This window comes from Thermothielavioides terrestris, chromosome 6 (assembly GCF_000226115.1).
Source record: "Thermothielavioides terrestris NRRL 8126 chromosome 6, complete sequence".
In the NCBI taxonomy this organism is placed as follows: domain Eukaryota; kingdom Fungi; phylum Ascomycota; class Sordariomycetes; order Sordariales; family Chaetomiaceae; genus Thermothielavioides; species Thermothielavioides terrestris.
In genome coordinates this window covers 3,194,323-3,215,130 of record NC_016462.1, presented here as the reverse complement: position 1 = coordinate 3,215,130, position 20,808 = coordinate 3,194,323, and the positions used below count along the sequence as shown (strand labels likewise).

Here is a 20,808-nt window from a genome sequence, read left to right as displayed (position 1 = left end):
ATAACCCCCTCCCTATACCCCCCAACCTCCACAAGATGCCTCTCCCCACGCAAGACGACCCCGGCCCGATCAACATCCTCATCACCGGCGCGGCGGGGCTGGTCGGCACACAGCTGGCCGCGCGCCTGCTCTCGGCCCCGCAGTACCGCGTGCTGCTGACCGACCTGGCCGACCCGGCCGTGCCGGCGGGCGTCGCCTTCCCGGAGCACGCGGCCGCGCTGCGCGGCGACGTGACGTCGCCGTCCTTCGTCGCCGAACTGCTCGCCCACCCGGCCGTCCAGCCGCTGCACGCCGTCTTCCTCTTCCACGGCATCATGTCCGCCGCCGCCGAGCGCGACTACCCGCTCTCGCTGCGCGTCAACGTCGACTCGGTCCGCCTGATCGCCGAGCGCCTATGCGAGGTCCACCCCGGCAAGACTCCGAACAACTCAAATCTATCCAACTCAACTCAACCAAATCTAACGCAAATCAACGCAAATCGGCCCTATTGGCAATCAAATATAGCCCTGGATTTGAGTTGATTGAGTTGTCTATTTGCTAAGACCGTATATTGCCTGGCGCCTCGCAAGATGCCTCCTAGCCTAGCCTAGCCACCATAGCCACCGCCAACCGCCCTGTTTTTCCCTATCTTCTGGGCTTGGCAATGCAAACGGAGCTAGTTATGAAGTCGCATCGTATCACATCCGACTGCCCTAGCAAGTGCTATAGCTATAGCTATGTCTGAGACCTCTGTAGGCCCCCTAATAGCTACGTTATACGGCTGTTCGAGCGTTCTAAACGTTGCTACGTAGTTGGAAGCGCTAGCTGGCACTAACCTCGAAGAACTGCCTTATGGTTCTATCGCCGAATAGCCCAAGGTCGTATTGTATAGTAAGCAGTATATCCTGGAAGACTGGCTAGCTAAGAAGAGGCCCTGGAAGTCGTAGATCGTGAGCTATAGGAGCTTTCTTATCGAGGCTACTGATAGCAAGCTAGGAGAACTATCCTAGTATTGTAAATATTGCGATAAGATCTTTAAAGCTATTGCAACGAGTAGTGCTATAGCCTATCTATCTACTGAATATAACCGCTATAACGATATAAAGGAACGGCTAGTAAAGAGACTAAAGCTATTGGTCTTATCGTTGTAGTGGGCTATAGCCACCAACGCCCTAGTCGTTAAGCCAACGGCTAGTTCGATCAAGGCGTTGCTAGTTACTTGGATTGTTTGCAACGACCTCCCCTTTATAGCTGTTGAAGATACGTACTTCTATAAGCTCCTTCGACTATTTAACTATGAGCTTCTCGAGTTTGTTCTAACGTATAGCGATACGATATAGAATTAGGTGGACTAGCGATACTATAAAGAGAAGGAAGCTATTAAGAAGATACTTAAATCCACGAGGTTCATTAAGCATCTTTCTTTCGATATATGGACCTCGCTAAATTCGTATATACTCCTCGCTATAGTAGTCTACTTTGTAGATAGCTAGTTCGAGCTATAGACGAAGCTGTTATAGATAGTTCAACTCTGTAGCTTATACTCTAGGATTGTGTAAACTATAGAGATTACAAAGGTCCTCAACAACTTCGATCTAGCCTAGGATATCGGCTTCTTCTAGTATAACAATAACGTGGTTGATAAGCGAATGTCATAGACAAGCGAATATCATACGAAAATACACCCTCTCATCTAAATCTATATTAATTCTATTAAAACAACTCAAAACAGAAGAAACTACTTAGAATCGTCTTCGTCAGACGTTTCTACAACTATCTAACAGATATACGCATTGTGGCTAGGTTCGTTGTAGGTGCTATAGCGCTACGTACACGTCTCGACCCTCGGCTTCCGACTACTACCTGCCCATATTTCCTCCTTTATCTGTACTTCAACCTCTCTCTAACCCTACAAGTCCTATACGTCCTGTACAATAAGCGATCCTCCTTGTTGGAGCCGTTGCTTTTTAGCCCTCCGACGCTTGCTTAGTGCCTTATTCGCTGCTCAGAGGCTTTGGTTCTCTGCTCTTAACAATGCCAATTGATATATAACCTTGGACGCCCCTTTCGTAAAGATATCAACCGCTCTCAAAATCTTAGTTAGAGAGCTATTTTAATGCTAGGCAATTCGATTTTTAATAAGGGTAGACTATAAGGAGGTTTCGGTTAGGTTGTTTAAAGTTTTAGAAACCTAGGTGTAGGCACTGCTAGGCTAGGAGTTCGAGGGTATTAGTGTCTTTAGACGGATATCGAGCTAGGAGATCACCTTCTTAGGATCGAAAGGAACAAGTCTAGCACTTCGAAATCCTCCTCAAATATTTTCAGGCGTTATAGTAGCCTAGAAAGCCATATAGAACATAGGAAAGAAGTCCTCTTTAGTAATATAGGTTATACTTACTTGTATTATTCCCTTGATCTACTTACTATATACCGTCTTAAGTAGGCTAAAATATCTAATATCAAGCGGCTAGAGTATATAAGACAAGTATAGAGGTATATAGAGCATAATAATATTGTTCTCCTTACAGTAGAGCTCGAAGTTAGTCGAGTAGTAGCTATCGTAGCCGTCGAGGACAAGGAGGTGATATACCCTAGTTGTTCAAGCTTTAGTATACTTATTAAAGTGCTGAATCTATTCTAGGCCTCTTTCGTTGGTTGTCCAACCGTTTTCGAATATTGCGATAACCTAGTTCTTTGGTAATAGGCTACCCTTGTACTAAGAGGAGAGGTGATATTTACCCTAGACGATAATAAACGGTGGAATCGCCTAGCTAGTAGCGTTGATCCCCTAGATCACTGTCATCTATTCCCGATTACTAGGCTGCTTCGACTTTGCCTTGCTATAGCGTTTAGAGCTTGTAATAACTATTATAGTTGAGATAACGCCTATTAGAAACCTAGCCTTATCAAAGTTGTAGATATCTACCTCCTAGATACTGTACTTCGCAATTGTGTTCTATATAAGTGTAAACTAGCTACAAATGATTTCTAGATCTTCGCATTAGGCCCTTTAGTAGTTGTATTTCTAATTAAAATGTATAGTAAGTTGTAGATACTGTTTAACGAAGTTGTATACCTAATGCGTTCTAACGTGTCCTACGTTGTATTCGGCAAGTAGTCGATTGGCTATATCTTCTATACTAGACAAGCGGGGAGGAAATCCTTTAGAATCTAGGTCGAGGATATATTGAACAATAACGGATTCTTCTAAATTGGTCAACTTCCGCGAATTAGCTAGAATATCGCGTTGTAATTGTATATTGCGTCGCTAGCGGCTTAGCTTCTTGTAGTCTATATTGTAGATCCTACTAGCGGCTTGAGCGTTTAACTTTGGATTATTCTGCATTGCTAGAAGGGCTAATTGCACCTAGGCCTCGTCGTTTTTATGTCTTATATTGCGTTGTAAAGGAAGATAGGGAGAAAGATAGAAGATATGTTAGGGCGATTCCGTATGACATTCGCTTATCTGTGACATTCGCTTATCAACCACGTTATCTCCTTGAACAATATATATATCGTAATAATCCTTAACTATATCTAGCCCGAGTTCCTACTATTGAGAAAGCAACGGCGACTTCGCTATCTTAGCTATATCGTCAATATTGTAGCGAGAGCCTTTATCGAAGCTTATACCTAGGAATAAGAAGAGGAGGGTACTAGGCCTATTTAGAAGCTTTACTACATTGTTCACTATATTCGCTATAGTCTACAACGTTGTAATACCTTCGTTAAAACAGCCTAGTTCAAATAGGCTAAGAGCGATACAATAGACGAATTTAATACGCTTTTGACCGAGCTAAAGGATATAGTTGGGCTATAGTTGGTAGTGGACAACGATACTAAGTAGAACTTGGTCTTCCTAATGATCCAACGTGCTATACGATTATAGGACTCTATAGACCTCTACTATATACAGTCTACGGCTAAGAAGGATAGGCTTCTATACAATAGCATCCTGATTAAATAGGATTGTGAGGAGAGCAGCGAAGTGGGGCTATACAGGATGCAGAGACATATATATTGAGAGAGATGCTACTCTTATACAGAGTAGGAAGAGCGCCAAGGTCTATATACATATATAGGCAGAGCTGACATATACCCCCTAAGCGTAGGGAGCCTAGCAGATAGAGTCACGTATACACTAGCACGCAACACACCCCCTAGATAGACTCCTAGAAGGCTGTCTATAGAATATATACGCTAGGCACTGACTCTGGAGCTCGTATTGCTAGGCGTATTGAACTGTAGTCTCCGGCATTGATCCCACCATTATATACGACCGCCGCCATTGTACAAGTTGTCTATGCACTATTGTATAAGCGTTGTAGCACCTTTGTTAGCGAATTACATATTGCGTTGAATACGGTTAGATCCAGGGGCGCTAATGTTGACATTTAGAGGCACTGTCATTAGCATTGTTGTAAGTACCATTGATTATATTATATATATTTCCTAATTGTATAGCATGTTCTATTTGTATCTTCTATTCTAGTACGCTATTGAGGTATATTGTAAATTATGTCGCCTTGATTATATATATAGGGTGTATAATTAAATATTACGATCATTTATATATATACTATTATAGCCATTGTTTCTCAACGGCTTGAATATACGCCTACCATTGTTATCTATTATTGTATTCACGCTATATAGACAATACTATAGTACTATAGGCTAGTCGATAGCTATACTCTTAGAAGTATTTAATTATAGTGAGTATACCTTAAACTAACTCCTAAACTCTTCCTCTATAGACTATAAGCAATAATAGTAGTATTAGCAACAACAATAATATTAATAACAACAATAGCTATACCGTCCTCTACTCGCTTCGCTACTCTTAAGAAGGTCTATACTACCAAGGCGGCTAAGAACAAGCCTCCCCTACTCTTAACTACCCCTACCAAGGCTAGCGCTAGCGCTAGTAAAAAGTAAGTATACTATAATCTGCCTAACTAGCGTAGTATATATATCTACATCTTTGACACTTATAGTAGGACCCCTGCTATACCGAAGACCCCCTCTAAGTGTATAGCGCTCCCCTCCTCCTCCTTCTCCTCTTTAGAGGATAAGGAGGAGGAGGACGCTCTAAGAGAGTAGCTTTGCCTAGGTTGCCTAAAGTCCACTATATACAGTAAGAGCTTAAGGGAGTACTAGGAGGCCCCTAGCAAAGTGGCCCAGTATATATACTATATATATAGTAAGAAGTGTCGCTCTATATAAGTCTACTAGTACAATTAGGAGGCGTATAGTACTGATGAATTAGCCCTATAAGTATACTCCCCATTGTTAAGCACTTCCTAGCCCTAATATAGAGGCGTTAGGAGCCTAAGCCTAATCTTATAAATACAAATAAAAAGATAAAGGAAAAGAGCTAGTCTAACTATATATAGTAGGACTAGAAGACGCTATACGCTACCCTATATACCCTCTTTGCTATAGAGGGCGAGGACGTTGACGCTAAAGATGACGAAGACAATGATAATAAGTGTATACCTATACCTACTAAGGGCAAGGGCAAGGGCAAGGCAAAGGCGGCTACGCCTACTAAAAAGTCTAAGAAGGCTAAGAAGGCTAAGAAGGAGGAGAGTAAGAAGGAGGATAAGGATAAGGATAAGAGCGAGGCGGAGGCTACTCTAGGCTTTGACCTAGAGGTACTAGCGCGTAGTATAGCGACGGCGGTACTAGCCGCTATAACTCCTAAGAAGAAGAAGGGTAGTAAGTAGTTCTACATTGTTGTTTATTGTTTTGTAGATATAGGCACTCCCTAGTCTGTTTTACATTAGTATATACTCCTGTTTTTAGTCTATTTTTATTTATACCTTGCTTTCCTATCTCCTTGATCGTCTCTTTAAACTATATAACATATATCCTATAGGTTGAGGAGCTCCCTAAAGTGTTTAAACTTCTAGCGAGTTAACACCTTTGTAAGCCTATCTATAGGCATCTCTATAGTTGGTAAGTATACGACTTCGAAAGATCCCTTTATATATTCCTAACGTAGCTATATATTGTAGATATCAATATAACGTAGGTAAGTACTAATACGTTCGTTTTCGCCTACTATAAAGCGAATAGTCTATATGTTGTTATAGAATATAGTCCAAGGTATACCCAACTTAAGTTGCAAGTCGCTAAGGAAGCGTTTAAACGCTATTGTTTCCTATACTACGGTAGATAGAGCGAGGAGCTCTGCCTCTATAGACGAAGTGGTGACTATATCCTAGTGTATAGCCTTCTAATGAATAAGCCTACTAAATAGAGAGATAAGGTAGCTATACAACGATTTATATATATTAGGGTCATCTATATATGATATATCCTCTACGATAAGTAGGATCTACATAGAAGTAGTATCCTATAGTATACTTCCGAACTAAATAGCGAGGAAGTATATACTAAAGAGGTAGGAGATCGTATACTTTGCGACGTCGATATATATTCTCGAAGGGTTTGTTAGAAAGTATAAGAGCAACGAAGCTAGGAACGTAACTTCTATATATAGTACAACTATAGTATAGAGCAATAATCTAATAAGCTTCTAGTATAGTTTGATCTATATTTGAGTAGCTATACTAATGAACTTGTAAAGCTCTATTATAGGGAGAGGGATATTTAGAAAGGTAATTTGATCTATAAGACTAAAACGCTTTACAATCTTCTCAATATATTAGTCAAGGTAGAGCTAGATTTTACGTTGTATACAGTTATAGATCACCCTGATACCTAGGAACCAAGCTACATCTCCCTTCCTATATACTTCGTACTTCGCTTTTAGAGTATTAATAATCCTCTAAGCCTCTTCTATATAGTCTCTATAGTAGAAGACTAGATAGTTATCTATATAGAACAGTATAAGTATATACTATTAGTAGTCGAAGAATAAGTATAGTTCCTTAGGCGAAGCTATAAGGCTAAGCTTCCAAAGTACGTTGGAGAACTCTTGGTACTAGAGTAATAGGGACTTTCGCAAGCTATATAAAGCTCTCTATAGTTCTATAAGAAATCTAGGCTCTTCGAACCCCTTAGGCATCTCGTAGATAATACCCTTAGGTAGGTCGGTGTTTAAGAACGTCTATACTACGTTAAACTGCTTAACCTCGAGATTAAACTATATAGCGATAGCTATTATTGTATAGAACGAATATACGGCAAGTGTAGCTATATAAGTGCTTTGTAGCGTAGTAAGCTTCTAAAGATCTTTATAAACGTAGATATATAACTTATACTTCTCGAGGTTGCTATCTTAATCGAACTTATAGACAAAAACCTATTTTAGAGGTAGTGGTCTCCCCTTGAAGGTCTTACGCCGAATCTTACGCTATGTCTTCTTGTTGACGAGATTATAGATCTCTTCCTTAGCCACTTTTATAAACTTACGCCCTTGAGGGTAGTTGGCGAGGTCCTTTTAGCGCTTAGGAAGCTTAGCGAGGTCGTTGAAATGTACCCTAGGCCTGCTTAGCATTGCTCTAGGATATGTATCACGATAATGGTAGACTATTATCGTAAAAACCATATATAGTGTACAGTGCTAGATGCTATTACCCTCTTATAGAGCGTTTATAGGGTTATCTAAAAATATATAGCTAAACGAATACTATATATACTAATTTAGTACATCGATGCCCTCTTTATAGTATATAGGGGCTACGAAGTATACTAGACCGCCGTTTCCGCCTATACCGCTATTGGGAGACTGTCTACAGATCTGTTTTAACTAACGAGTAGGTAGTCTATAAGTTTTATATATATATTTGCGCTTCTCCCTCGCTAGCTAGGCTATAGGTGTTCTAGAATTAGGCTAAGAACTATAGTTTAAGGCGTCTTCCTAGTCGTCTAGAGCCTCTAGCTAATTGCTAGAGTGGTCGACCTCCTCTTTAGAGCTAGGAGTATCGACTACGATAGCACTTACTATCGTACTACCCTAGCTAGTACTCCTAATTATATTGCTAGCGACGCTACTATTAGCGTCTCCGATAATTGTATTAAAGGCCTCTAATAATGTAGTTCCTACCGTTCTACTATCACTGCTAGTACTATAATCAGTAGGGGGGCTACTCTCTCTAGACACTTCTAGGTATTCCTAGCGTAGCTTTGGAGTCAGTTCTAGAGTATAAAGACTATTAGTGGGCTCTCTACCTAAACTCTAGCTACGATATTCGAGTACTTCTATACCCCTTAGATAAAATAGAGAGTAGGGAGGAGCCTACCCTTCTAGTTCCTGTTTAGCTATATCCCCTAAATGTCTTAGAGAGCTAGGAACTGTTATAGGGTCTTTATAGGCATTTGTAACTCTGAACGGCACTACCTTAGTGTCCCAAGGCTCTATAGGGAGCTCGATAAGCTTAACAACCTTTCTAGCAACTACTATCGATTGAGTATCAAACTGCTTTTCACCTTTCTAATAGAATGTACGTTCGTTAAAGGTTATATTGTATATTGTAATAACCTTCTTGAGTTTTAGTACCTAGATATAGTAAATATTAGATACCCTATATTCAATAAGATACCCGATATACGTTCTAGGTTTGACTTTCCTAATACGCCTCTCAATCCCCTTTTTACACTCTTTCGTTAGTGGGTATACTCGGTAGCTATATATATAAATGCCGCCCTAGTTGGGGCGTAGGTTGGTAGTCAGCGTATATACTAGACTAGGCTAATACTAATGGAACTAGTGTTTAAACTAAGAGTCGAGCACCTTGTTTGGCGAGCGGTAGTTACGAGCGTGACTTAGGCTAATACTATATAAGTACATAGCTACAATGGTCGATTCTAGCTATAGGTTCTAAGGAAGTCTAACGCTTATAAGTATTATAATACTCTTAGTGATAAGTTCCTTGCCTATACGTTTTGAACCGCTATTAGGCTCCTTAGTATCTGAAGGTGTAACCTCTAAATCGATGCCCTGCTCCTACGTCTAGAGCTTGTATACGGTATATCCTTTGATACTAATAACATTGGTGTCGCTATCTTGTCTAATTTTATAAATAGGCAACCTAAATTGGCGTTTCACCTAGCGTTCAAAGCGAATAAGCTTATTGTATATACTGTTATATGTTTTATATATAAGAGGAGTTATAAAAAGCTTCCTACTATACTCGTCTTTGATGACTAGTAGCTAGTTCGAGCTGTTAAACGCTCTTGGAAAATCAAATAGGTCCTAAGAGACCCTCTAAAATAGGTATAGTAACGGCCTCGATAGTAGGTAGTGCGAAATAACCTGTTCCACATATACCTATATATATACCTCGTATTCTAGCCTATGAGGCCTATAAATCTATATACCTCTAGTATTTAAGACGAGATGTTCTAGCGCCTCTGAACTTAGATGACTAGATCTAATATACTAGAGAGTAGCTAGGTCTTCTCTTTCTAGGAGTAGGTCCTTCGAGGGCTTGCTTCTCCTAAAGTTCTTTATAACTATAGCGTTTATAGTTATAAGCCTAGCAAAGCTTCTAGGGAGCGCTCTAAGAGCATTAGAGTAGAAGGAAAGAGCGTTGTATTATAAGAAGGTCAAGTTAAACTTCTTAACTAGTTGCCTAAGTACAATACTCTTTTCCAATGTTCCCTAATGTAATGTATAATCTAGACTATAGTACTAAGCACCCTATACTTAGAGGCGTCTCTTAGAGACGATGTTGATATAAAAGCCTTCTACGATAGCGACGTTATCTATAACGAGATCCTTAGTATTTAGGCTATATACGTTGTTCAAAACGTTTTTGATAATCTATTTACTATAGCTAGAGATAGGGAAGGAGGTTGTACTAGCTTTAATAGTCTTATCGCTTGTCTTAACGAATATACCAAAGATAAGGAGAGCCCTATTATTGACGAGATTAATAGCTCTATAGTTGTTAAATAGGATATATTTGCTAAGTAGATATAGGCTAAACTCGAGAGATACGAATATACTATATACTCCTTCGAGTTCGCTTACAAGGGCTAGGTCAATGACAATATATACCTAGAGCGCTCTTAGAAATAAGGGACCTATACTACTATTGGAATTAGTAGCCTTAGCGTTTAACGATATGTTTTAGATCTTTTAGCCAAGCTTTTGAAGTTCTATCCAAAGGTTGTTCTAGCGTTCCTTAATAAATCGTTAGTATACTCCGTTTACTATATCGCTTAGGAGCGTTATACTATTTAGGGATTCCCCTATTAGAGTATACCGAAGTTGCTAACACTCTAAGGGAAGCTACCAATAGCGACAAGTCTTTAGTATATATAGGTAGTCGTAGTTTTTCCTACGCTTCTAACTACTCTTCTAACTATTCTACGCTTCTAGAAGTACAAGGTAAGTTCTAGGCTTTAGGTAGACTATCGCTTTAGCCTAGAGGATTGCTTCGAGTAAGAGAGCTAAGTCGAGGAGAGTCGGTCCTTTTCCATCGAGTTTCTTAGTTATACTAATGTCCTTTAATGTATAGGTCGCCTACTTAGGATCTAAGCGCTTCTATATAGTCTTGAGGAACGTAGTGACGGCTATTGCGTCGGTGACTATAGTGATATTGGCTATCCTTATACAATAGAGGACTAAAATATACTCGAGAATCTAGGTCCTAGGTTCGATGCCACTCTAGCTACCTCTAGCGAATATAGCTATATACTCCTCGGCAAACGTAGTGAAGGTAGTGCTATTAAAGGGTATAATAATCTTATATAGCGTCTAGATAAACCTATAAGTACTAGTAATGTTCTTAGCCTCTATAATATTATATACAGTGTAGGTATAGTAGTCGCTAATAGATACGTTGATTATCTTATAGAGCTTATTGACTATATAGAACGTTATAGTGTCGATAGTAGATTTCAAGAACGTCTTATATAGCTTAAGGAACTTACAGTAGATCTTCTCCTTAGTAGGCTCGGTTAATTGAGGCTCTTAGCTATAGGTATTAGGATTAGCTACCTTCTAGATTTATAGCGTAGTATACTACGCCTAAAGATGGCGATCCTAGACCGCTTAATAGGTAGTACCCTAGGTAGGCTATATAGGAAGGCTAAGCATCTTAGCTTCTATAGTAAGCTTAGTATCTAGGTCGATAATATACTAAACCTATAAGTTATTAACCTTTTAGCAAACGGTAGAGATCTATCTCAGCTAGTCTTTAGGGCTATCGAGGGTTAGAAGCACTACAATAGCAACGGTAACGGTTTTCTTAGTTTCGAGAGGCATTTTAAAGTAAACTAAGAAGTGCTACGTTGTTTAGATTGAACGATAGGGGTGATATAAACTCGTAGGAGTTGTTGACGATCGAGAAGACTTGAAGTAGTTATAAAAGAAAAGAAGAAGGATAGCCTCGACTAGGCTATACCGCTATTATAAGTATTGTACACAAACCGGGCTTATAACTGAGGAGAGTAGCGAAGTGGAGCTATATAGGATATAGAGATATATGTATTGAGAGAGATACTCCTCTTATATAGAGTGGGAAGAGCGCCGAGGTCTATATATATATGTAGGCAGAGCTGACATATGCCCCTTGAGCGTAGGGAGCCTGGCAGATAGAGTCACGTGTGCACTAGCACGCGACAGATTGGCAAACATTAGCTAACATCAAGGATATATTGCAGCTATTCACAACGATTACTAAGTTGTTCGAGGGCAATAGACCTACTATACCTACTGTTGTTAGAATGATATACTTCCTACTCAACGAACTGAAGAAGAGGCTTAGCCTACCCTAGATAGCTACTGTATCAGAGATGCTACTACTACCTACGCTATTACGTAGACCGTAACGCCAAGCTAGGCGACCATAGTAGTTAGAAGACTACGAGCTTGATCTTTTACCCTCCTAGCTATCGAATATACTTTTCTCATAAGCTACAACGGTTATAAGCAACGAGCTAGCTCTAGAGGTACGATCTGTTCAAAACGGTATATAAGTAGCGATTATGAAGCTCTAAGAATATATTAGCCTACTCGACGACTCACTAGTATACTAGATTATAATGATCTTATATCCTAGGTATAAGATTAGGTAGATACAAAAGCACCTTCTAGAGGATAAGCGCGAAAGCTATTATACTACCTTTAAACAATGTTTCTAAGAGCAATATAGCTATATAGAGCTTCTAGCTAAACTAGAGCCTTCCATTGAATATATAGGGTAGCTAGAGAGCTAAGGAAGTGACTACTTCCTTATATCTCCCGACTACTACGAAGATACGAGCTATTACGAGAATAAGGTTGATAGCTATTTTGCCGAGGCGCCTAGGTATATAGAAAAGCTATTGGAGTGGTGGGTAGCGTATGCCAGGCAATTCCTACGGCTCTCTAAGATGGCATTCGACTTCCTCTCAATCCTAGCTACGTCTTCTGAGTACGAGAGACTGTTTAGCTACGTTAAGCACTATATAAGCTATGAATGACACTCGCTTTACATAGATTCAATCAATATACTGCAATGCTTGAAGAATTGGGTACAAAATAGGGAGTTCTGAAGTGTAGATATTCGTTGTCGACGGTGTTGATGTCTGGGCAGGGCGATGGTGATCTTAGCTATATACGGGAGGTCTGGGCAGGGCTATGGCGATCTTGGCTGTATATAGGAGGTCTGCGTAGGGCGCTAGCGATCTGGGATTATATAATCAATTGCTTAGTTAGAAAAAAAAATAAAACTAGGCTCTCTTGATTTTATTGCATTTTTAAGCGATTTAGCCATTGCAAGTGCCATTGAGCCAGAGTGCCAGAGAGCTAGAGAGCCAGAGTGCCAGAGAGCCAGGCAGGGCATCGAAAAAGTAGGTGGGCAAAGGAAAAACAGGGGGGGGGCTGTCAGGGTTAGGGATATATATGGCGATTTGCAAATATTTACGTCAATTCAATCAAATCCAAGCCAACTCAAATATCACTGGTATGCATATAAATCAATCCAAATGGAGCCATATATTTGAGTTGTTTGAGTTGTTCGGAGTCTTGCACCCCGGTGTGCGGGTCGTGTACGCCTCGTCGCTGGCTGTGTTTGGGCCTCCTTTTCCTAGAACCGGTGGTCAAGGGCAAGGGGGTGGCGAGAAGGTGCCGGAGGGCTGGACGCCGACGCCGCTGAGCACGTACGGCGCGCACAAGCTCATGACCGAGGTGTACCTGAACGAGGTGCATCGCCGCGGCGGGCTGGACGTGTTTGTCGTGCGGTTTCCGACCATCTCGGTGCGGCCCGGCAAGCCGACGGGCGCCGCGTCGAGCTTCTTGAGCGGGATCATCAGGGAGCCTATGAACGGGGTTGAGTGCGTGGTGCCGTTGCGGGATCGCGGGTTCAGGGCGTTCTTGACCGCGCCGAGCACCGTGGAGGAGAATCTGATGCGCGTGCTGCGGATGGACAGCGGGGCGCTGCCGAGCCATATGCGGCAAATCATGTTTCCCGGGATTTCGGTCAGTGTGCAGGAGCTTATGGATGCGTTGGCCAAGTATGGCGGCGAGGACAAGCTGTGGTTCATCCGGGAGGAGGTGGACGAAGGCTTGGAGCGCATCTTGCGCAGCTGGGCTGTGGACTACGACATCACCACGCCGTTGCGGCTCGGCCTGACCGTGGACCAGTCGGCGGACGATATAGTGAGGGAGTATGTTGAGGGGCTAAATAAGTAGTTCTGGTGTTGAAACTCTTGTGGTTGCGGGTCAACGAGGAGCGTTGTAGTTCACAACCCCTGTCAAATGCATCCGAATTAATACTCGAGGTCTGCTTGTCCCTGTTCTGCTCAGGGACGAATCGTCTGCATTGAGGCGTGAGAGGCGTACGTTCCCTTCTCTCGACCACAGACAAGGCTCAGATGGCACAAACGGCAGCACTGTCCCCCATATCAACCTCGAAACCGGTATATCTAGCAGTAGGATTGCCAAGCCAGTTGCTCCCAGCCTAAGGCTTGAACCCTCAGTGTCTGTTTGTCTGGCAGTCAGTTGGGGCCATGCAGCCGCAAGTGCCGGTGATCAGATTCCGTAACGGGCTTTATTAAACGTTTCGGAATCACAGCGGCAGAGCTGCCAAAGTTGGATTCCCTCCGTGCAAATCGCGGACGAGTGGTCGCCGGCTAAGTTCCCATCCCTGGCCCATTACGAATACGCAATTTGGTCCCAGGGCGGCCGACTCTGGAGTGCGGTACTCTACCCTCTACGGGGCATTTGCCTGAGCGTCATACTGCATGCTCCCATCCACGATATCTGCCGCTGCCGTGAGCCGAGGTGCGGAGGACGACCGCAGGACCCCACAGCGATTCGCACACGTCCACTATCCTGCTCTCTGTAACCTGGAAGCACAATTTCGAGACAGATGGGACTCCAAATCACACCTTCTCGGATATCGAGGCCGGGAAAAGGGAGATGACGCATCTACATGAGGCAGCCGTAGGTGAAGGGGCAGTCCAGCCGGCCTGCGAGCGACGTTCGCCATGTGGGTATATATACCCCCAAAGAGCCCCATCGCATCATCCTGGGGTTCTCTGATGCGATGGCCCAGCACCGCGGATCCGAGGCCGCACCGTTACGCACCCCGTACGACACTACCTGCGCGATTCGCACTCATACCCGTCCAGCTTACCCGAAATGGCCCGCCTCGCAACCACAACCACCACCACCACCACCTCGCCTCCCCACGCCTCGCCGGATAAACGTGACCAAAAACCATCACCAACAAAAACAACCCCCACCACGACTGCCATCACCACCACCAGCATAACCAAAACCCTCAAACAAACCCTCTCCCTCCTCAACCCCTCAACACACCTGTACATCACACAGGCGAGCCCGCTCTGGGGACTCGTCGAGCGCATCTATGCGCTTCCCCACCCGCCGCCGCGGCGCCGCCGCACGCGGCCCATGCAGGTGCTGTGCGTCGGCCTGCCGCGCACCGGCACCGAGTCGCTGCAGCAGGCCCTGCTGCACCTCGGGTATGAACATACCTACCACGGCTGGGACGTCGTGTATGATGCCGACGCCGGCGCCGGGTACGCCCCCGGCTGGGTGGCGCTCGCGAGGAGGAAGTGGTACGCTGGTTTGGGGGGTGGGAATCAGGGTGCCTGTGGTGGGGGTGCGGGAGGGAAAGGGGGAGGGAGTGCAGAGGCGAGGATCACGGCGGAGGATTTTGACGAGCTGCTGGGGCACTGCGTCGCCGTGACGGATGCGGCAGCGAGCGTGTTTGCCGCCGAAATGATTGCCGCGTACCCCGAGGCGAAAGTCGTGCTCAACATGCGGCGGGACCTGGACGCGTGGGAGCGCAGTCTGCGCAACACGCTGGTGCACGCCAACGAGAGCTGGGGGTTCTGGATCGCCAGCTGGCTTGATCGCGAGTGCTTCTGGGCCTGGCACGTGTACGAGCGGTTCCTGTGGCCGCTGCTGTTTCGCGCGCCGGACGGGGATATGGCGAGGGCGATCAGGGGCAATGCGCGATGGATTCAACAAGGTGAGTTGGGCTAATTGCAGGGAGCGTGATCAACCAAGCCACTTGCACAGTTCGCTGCCGCAGTGGACAGCTGCAGAGGAGACGACACTTTGCTGACAAGAACCAGAACACTGCAACATGATCCGCGGCCTCGTCCCCAAGCATCGCCTGCTTGAGTGGTACATCGAGGATGGATGGGAGCCGCTCTGCAAGTTCCTGGGCAAACCCGTGCCCGATGTCGAGTTCCCCCATGCCAACGCGGTCAACGGCGGGTGGAAGGCAAGGGAGGAGCAGTGCAACAAGAGGTGGGTTGAGAGGGCATTTGTGAACCTGATTCTGCTGGTGATGGCAGCCATTACAAGCATTATTGTGGCTCGGATATACCTCTTTTGACCCTGATGTATCGAAGAAGTTGGGGGATTTCCCAAGACGGGGCGCAAAAGCGCCAATCTGCCTCCTCGGACGGATCTTCGTGCCTTCGTCATGTTCATACTCAACCGGTTGACCCTTCCCAATATCTCAGCCAAGATTTTCTGGGGTTGGTCCTTCCAATGCATGAGACCAAGCTTTGTAGGCAGCTGTCGTGGCCGTTCCTGAGCAGGAAACGTCTTCAGCTGCCAGCGCCCTGGGCAACTGGGTTTGTTGGGGCTTCACGTGTGACATGGTGAACCGATGTCAAGACGAGGGGCTCTATATAGCTGGCGTTTGACGTGTTGAAATGCACAAAATACGCAGGGTTAACTACACTATAATACCTTGATTAATTGTCGGCTCCCAGGACTATTACCTCTTCGGCATCCGTAATTATACAGAAAAACAACCCAAGACAACTGACTGTCGAATTCCTCGCCTTGGTGCCGACATTGAGCGGCTCTCGATCCCGGTAAACAGCTACACAGCTGTGTTGCTGGCGTTCTGTCCAGCGGCATCGCCACGTTGCGCATCATCGCCCGCCCGCTTCCGGCGATAGAGAGCAATCAGGCAGCATGCACAACCGACGACAGCCGGAGCGCAAAGCAACCCGATCATCGCTCCATAAGCTATGGTGTAGTTGTTTGGCTCGTCGTCTCTCGCCTGGATTGGGCGGGCGAATACCACTTGTACAAGCAGAAGCAGAGCTGGAAGGATGAGCCTGATGAGCTGGGCCATGTTTTCTTGCTTGACGAGCTCTTCGGCTGAGGTGTCAGTCCGTGCCTGGTGAGGGGATTTGGGGTGTAAGATTTGGAATATTGGAGCCGAGGTCTATAGCAACTGCCCCCGGTAGTTGATGGGAGACGACTGCAGTACGGAGTATTCCATGTTGGTGTTTAAATATGACTTGGGACACAAAGCAGCTGGAGTTTCTTAGTTGGAATTGGTAACCAAGCCGAGTCATCGGACAAAGGCTTTGTCTCGTGTTGGACGCCGAAGTGCTAAAGAAGCTTTTCCGCTAGTGCATTTAGAGCTCAGACACCATCAATGGGACCTGACCGATGCTAATTTGCTTCGCTTTGTTCAAAGACGGGATGCCGGGGCTGCCAAACTGTCTTCAGGTCCGAACACAACATAAGATTCGTCATCCCCCTCCTCGATCCACCTTTCCTCATAACCGTCTAGGTCCAGGTCCAGGTCCTCCCGAAGCACCGCCGCATTCACCTCGACGGCCTCCATCCCCTCCTCCTCCTCGTCATCTTCAGGCCCGCCGCTGAAGAAGGCCGTCCTGTCGGAAAATAGCTCCGCCTCCGCACCCGCCCGTTTCGGCCGAATCACATGCAGCCGGTACGCAAACACAATCCCCGGCGCCGTCTCGTACACGTCCACCCTCCGGTGCTCCCTACTCCCCGAGACATCGGCCCCCAGCCCCAAAGGCACAGGACCAGCGGGCACGGGGCCCGAGCCCCCGACCGCGACCGCCGTCTTCCTCCCCTTCTCGTCCGCGACGGTGAAGCTCTGCCGCGCCACGCGCAGGCCCGTGATGAGGTACACGGGCCGCGGGCCGAACCGGCCGCTGCGGATGTGCTGCCTCACGCCGTCGAGGGCGACGATCGCCTCCAGCGCCTCGCGGGAGATGGGCCCGTTGAACGCGCGCACCTCGTGGTCCGCCGCGCCGAACGTCCGGCTCTTGTACCGCGACAGGTCCGTCTGGCCGTGGGCGCCGGCCAGGTCGAGGAGCGATGCGAGGAGCCTGAGCCCGAAGGACCGGTTCTTCTCGGTCGTGAAGCTGCGGTTCTTCTCGATGATGGACTGGGCCGAGGGCAGCGGGATGGTCGGGTGAGCGGCTAGCGAGGCGAGCGTTGCGGTCGGCCGCCGCGGGTCGGCGATGACATTGCCCAGGGCGATTTGCCCGTCTGGGAGGAAGGTGAAGTCGGGAGGGAGGAACCAGGTCTTGCTTGGCATTGTACGGGCTGAGTGAACAAGTGTGGATGTCTGGGACTCTGGGTACGCGGGGATGCCCAAGTTGGGGATCCAGCCCCCTTTAACCCCAACCCTTCCCCTCCTCTCCCCCCTTTCCTCCCCCCTGCCACCACACCACAGCCACTGAAGGCAGATGCAACTGTATGGACTTCATTTAGCAACAAGTGGCCTGTAGCCCAATCAGCGTGTGACATCCAGTTGGCATCCCGACCCGGGAGACGGCATGGCACTTAGTTGGTCGGGGAGGAGCCCTCAGCTGCTGTTGTGCGACGCTGCTCTGCTGCGTCTCAGTGGGAGGGACACCTCTGCCACAGCCACGCTCTAGCGATGAGCATGAGCTGAATAAGAGCTGCATGAATTTTGAATCGCCACTGCATCGCCGCTTGCGACTTTGCGATGCGATGCTACCAGGAAGGTTAGGTGGTTTATGCCCTCCGCGCATCCCCATCCCCCCCCCTCCCCCCCCCCTTCTTCCCTTTCCTTTTTTTTTTTTTTCTTTTCTCTTTTTTTTCCCCTGCTTCCACATCAGTTCAACAGATTCGCTGCCTGCGTTCTGCACCGTCACACAACATGGCAATACTTGAACACTATCACCCGCCTGCTTATCCTCTCGTTTACAACCCTGCGAGCTCCCAGTGACTGGCGTCGCTTCTATGCGCAACGCCGTTTGCGGACCATCCAAGCCCACTTCTGGCCACTAATGTAACGGCTTTGCATACAGCGTTTTCGCTAGGAAAGAAATGAAATTTCGCCGTTACTGTCAAGCCCCCCCTCTCAACTCATCCCTCTCAGCCTCGCCTCGGTAGCCTCCTGTGGATGTCCCACAACGCCTCGGAAATAGCGTTGTACCGCATGGTATCATCAGACCTATTCTTCCAGAACCACATCGGATTTACGGCCCTGAGCCGCGGGTGGTCGCGGTCATTCGGCGCCAGCCGGAACAGCAGGGCTTCCATGCCCTTCGTCGTCCGCAGGCATTGGAGAACCGCAGCTGCCTCTCTCTGGAACGGGACCAGCGAGGGCAAAACGTCGGCGTAAGCGAGCATGGTCGCGCTGATCCCCGCCATTACCGCCGTGGCCACCGAGGACCCTGGTTGGCACACCTTCGGGTAGGTGGTCCGAAACTCCTCGCGGATGGCGTCGGGGATGTCGTCGCCGTAGGCGCCGAGAATGTCGGCGCCGTTGCTGGCGCTCACCGGGTTCGACTGGAGAAAGGTCCCGTGGCTGTTCGTCGCGTAGACGGATATGACGGAAGGGTGGCGGGCCGGGAAGCTCTCGTCGTCGGTGGAGGAGTTGCCGGCGCTGGCGATGAAGATCACCTCTTCGTTGCGCTGCCTCTGCACCGTCTCGATGGCCTCGCGTATGCCTGGGTCGTCGCGCGGGAAGCCGAAGGACATGGAGATGATGTCTGCTCTGCCCGCCTGCCCGGCCCAGAGGATGGCCTGTCCGACCGATAGTGTGTAAGATTTTTGTGTTTGGGGGAGCATCGAGGCCGGGACTTGTCTCACCTCCTTGATGTTTGCTTGACTGTTTTTGAGCTTGTCTGTGTTTTCGGCGACACGAGCTACCAGAATTTCCGCACCTGGGGCACACTCCATGATAAGTCTCGCCATGAAGGTGCCGTGACCGAAGATGTCCGTCACGGTCGGCGTGCTCGATGTCACAAAGTCCTTCACGTCCGAGATGCTCTTGAGCAGTCCGGTCCTCTTCCTGAAGACGGGGAAGTCCCAATCCAGCCCCGTATCCAGGATGGCAACTCGAATCGGGGCCGTAACTCTCCACTCGCGTCGCTTGATCTCCACCTGCCGGCTGATTGTCATGAGATCCCTCAGCCACATCTTGGGGGCGATAGCGCTGTGGAACGACGCTTCTTGCTCTGGTTGTCCCTGGAAGTTGGGTCTGCTGAGTCGGAGCTTCGTCCGAGGGATCGGATCCGGGGACTCGGAACGTTGGCGTTTGTTACCAGTCCGAGGGGTGGATTCAGCGAGTGCGGCTTCGAGCTTCTCAACCACTTCTCCATAAAGTTCCTTTCGGATGGTGAGTTCCGCATCCCTTTCGTAGGCGCCACCCAATCTCAAGGCTCTCGAAATTTGCCTATGGGCCATCAGGCAACCCCTGACAGCTTGCAGGTAGCTGTCATTGCGCTCCTCCTCCAGTTGGTCAACCATGTGGCACAGCTCGGCCCATGTTGCCCGGTTCGTCTTGTCACAATTAGAGGTAATGCAGAAGTCGATACTTTGGCCGAACTCGATCTCCAACAGGAGCTTGGCAAATGACAAGAGGGTCGGATGGCCGATTCGGAAGATGTGGGACTCGGCTGTTGCTGGCAGATTGGAGGCAAACGACAAGTAGAGTGTCTGCTTCAGGGTCCCGGAACGAGACTCTTTGGTGGAGCCGAGAAAGTAGATTCTTTGGGAGCTCAGGTCAGCGTCAAAGAAATCCATCAGGCAATAGCCGAGGCAGACTGCCAACGCCCGCTTTTCCTGTGTGTTGTATCTGATCGAAGGAGATCCTCTTGTCAGGGTGAGGAGGTCTAATGGCTTGAAAGCACCACTTCTGATGAGCTTGTCGAGATTTTCTTTCGGCTCTGCCGCGTAGGGCTGTGCTAGGTGCAAAGGGGCCCGCGCGCCGAAGAGCCCATACTGCTCGATGAGCAAGATCAATGCTTCGCCCTGGTCTGCGTAACGTCCAAGGTCAACGCATACGTTTTGGATTTCCACAACGGGAACATCCCAACATCTAGGAACCGAGTCAACCTCATGTTCTTGTTCTTTTATTTTGCCGGGCCTGGTTTGACGTACGAATCGAGAGAGCCACATCGGACCGCTAGCCATTGGGCGCCTGGCCGGCGTGTCGAGTCCGCACATACAGCGAGCCTGAGGTCCAAGGTCGGAACTGCTGTGCCGTCGTCGGTCTCTTCGGTGACATTCAACATGACTTGGTGGCTCGTCCCGCATTTGAAACGCGGAAAGACCGCCCCGAGCGCTGAGGTTGCTCGGCGGCGTAGCCTGAGATCCTTCCAGGTCTTTCTCCGAGGCTCCTTTGATAATGGACG

At 47.3% G+C, this 20,808-nt stretch overlaps 4 protein-coding genes across 4 annotated transcripts; 2 read left to right on the top strand and 2 right to left on the bottom strand.

The window, feature by feature from the left end:
* Nucleotides 1–35: 35 nt before the first annotated feature.
* Nucleotides 36–13,573, top strand: THITE_2059791 (uncharacterized protein; the record flags this gene model as incomplete). The annotated part of the gene is made up of 2 exons (XM_003658165.1): nucleotides 36–516; nucleotides 12,906–13,573. 2 exons carry the CDS (start codon nucleotides 36–38, stop codon nucleotides 13,571–13,573), a joined length of 1,149 nt encoding a protein of 382 aa, XP_003658213.1.
* Nucleotides 13,574–14,524: 951 nt separating this feature from the next.
* THITE_2148457 (uncharacterized protein) lies at nucleotides 14,525–15,752 on the top strand (the record flags this gene model as incomplete). Its single annotated transcript, XM_003658164.1, has 3 exons — nucleotides 14,525–14,981; nucleotides 15,018–15,380; nucleotides 15,487–15,752. 3 exons carry the CDS (start codon nucleotides 14,525–14,527, stop codon nucleotides 15,750–15,752), a joined length of 1,086 nt encoding a protein of 361 aa, XP_003658212.1.
* A 975-nt stretch (nucleotides 15,753–16,727) lies between these two features.
* THITE_2124750 (uncharacterized protein) lies at nucleotides 16,728–17,787 on the bottom strand. Its single transcript, XM_003658163.1, has one exon. It carries the CDS (start codon nucleotides 17,733–17,735, stop codon nucleotides 16,854–16,856), a length of 882 nt encoding a protein of 293 aa, XP_003658211.1. The 5' UTR covers nucleotides 17,736–17,787; the 3' UTR covers nucleotides 16,728–16,853.
* A 1,879-nt stretch (nucleotides 17,788–19,666) lies between these two features.
* THITE_2020860 (uncharacterized protein) lies at nucleotides 19,667–20,602 on the bottom strand (the record flags this gene model as incomplete). Its single annotated transcript, XM_003658162.1, has 1 exon — nucleotides 19,667–20,602. A coding segment is annotated over one exon (936 nt), but the record flags the coding sequence as incomplete, so codon positions are not given.
* Nucleotides 20,603–20,808: the final 206 nt, after the last annotated feature.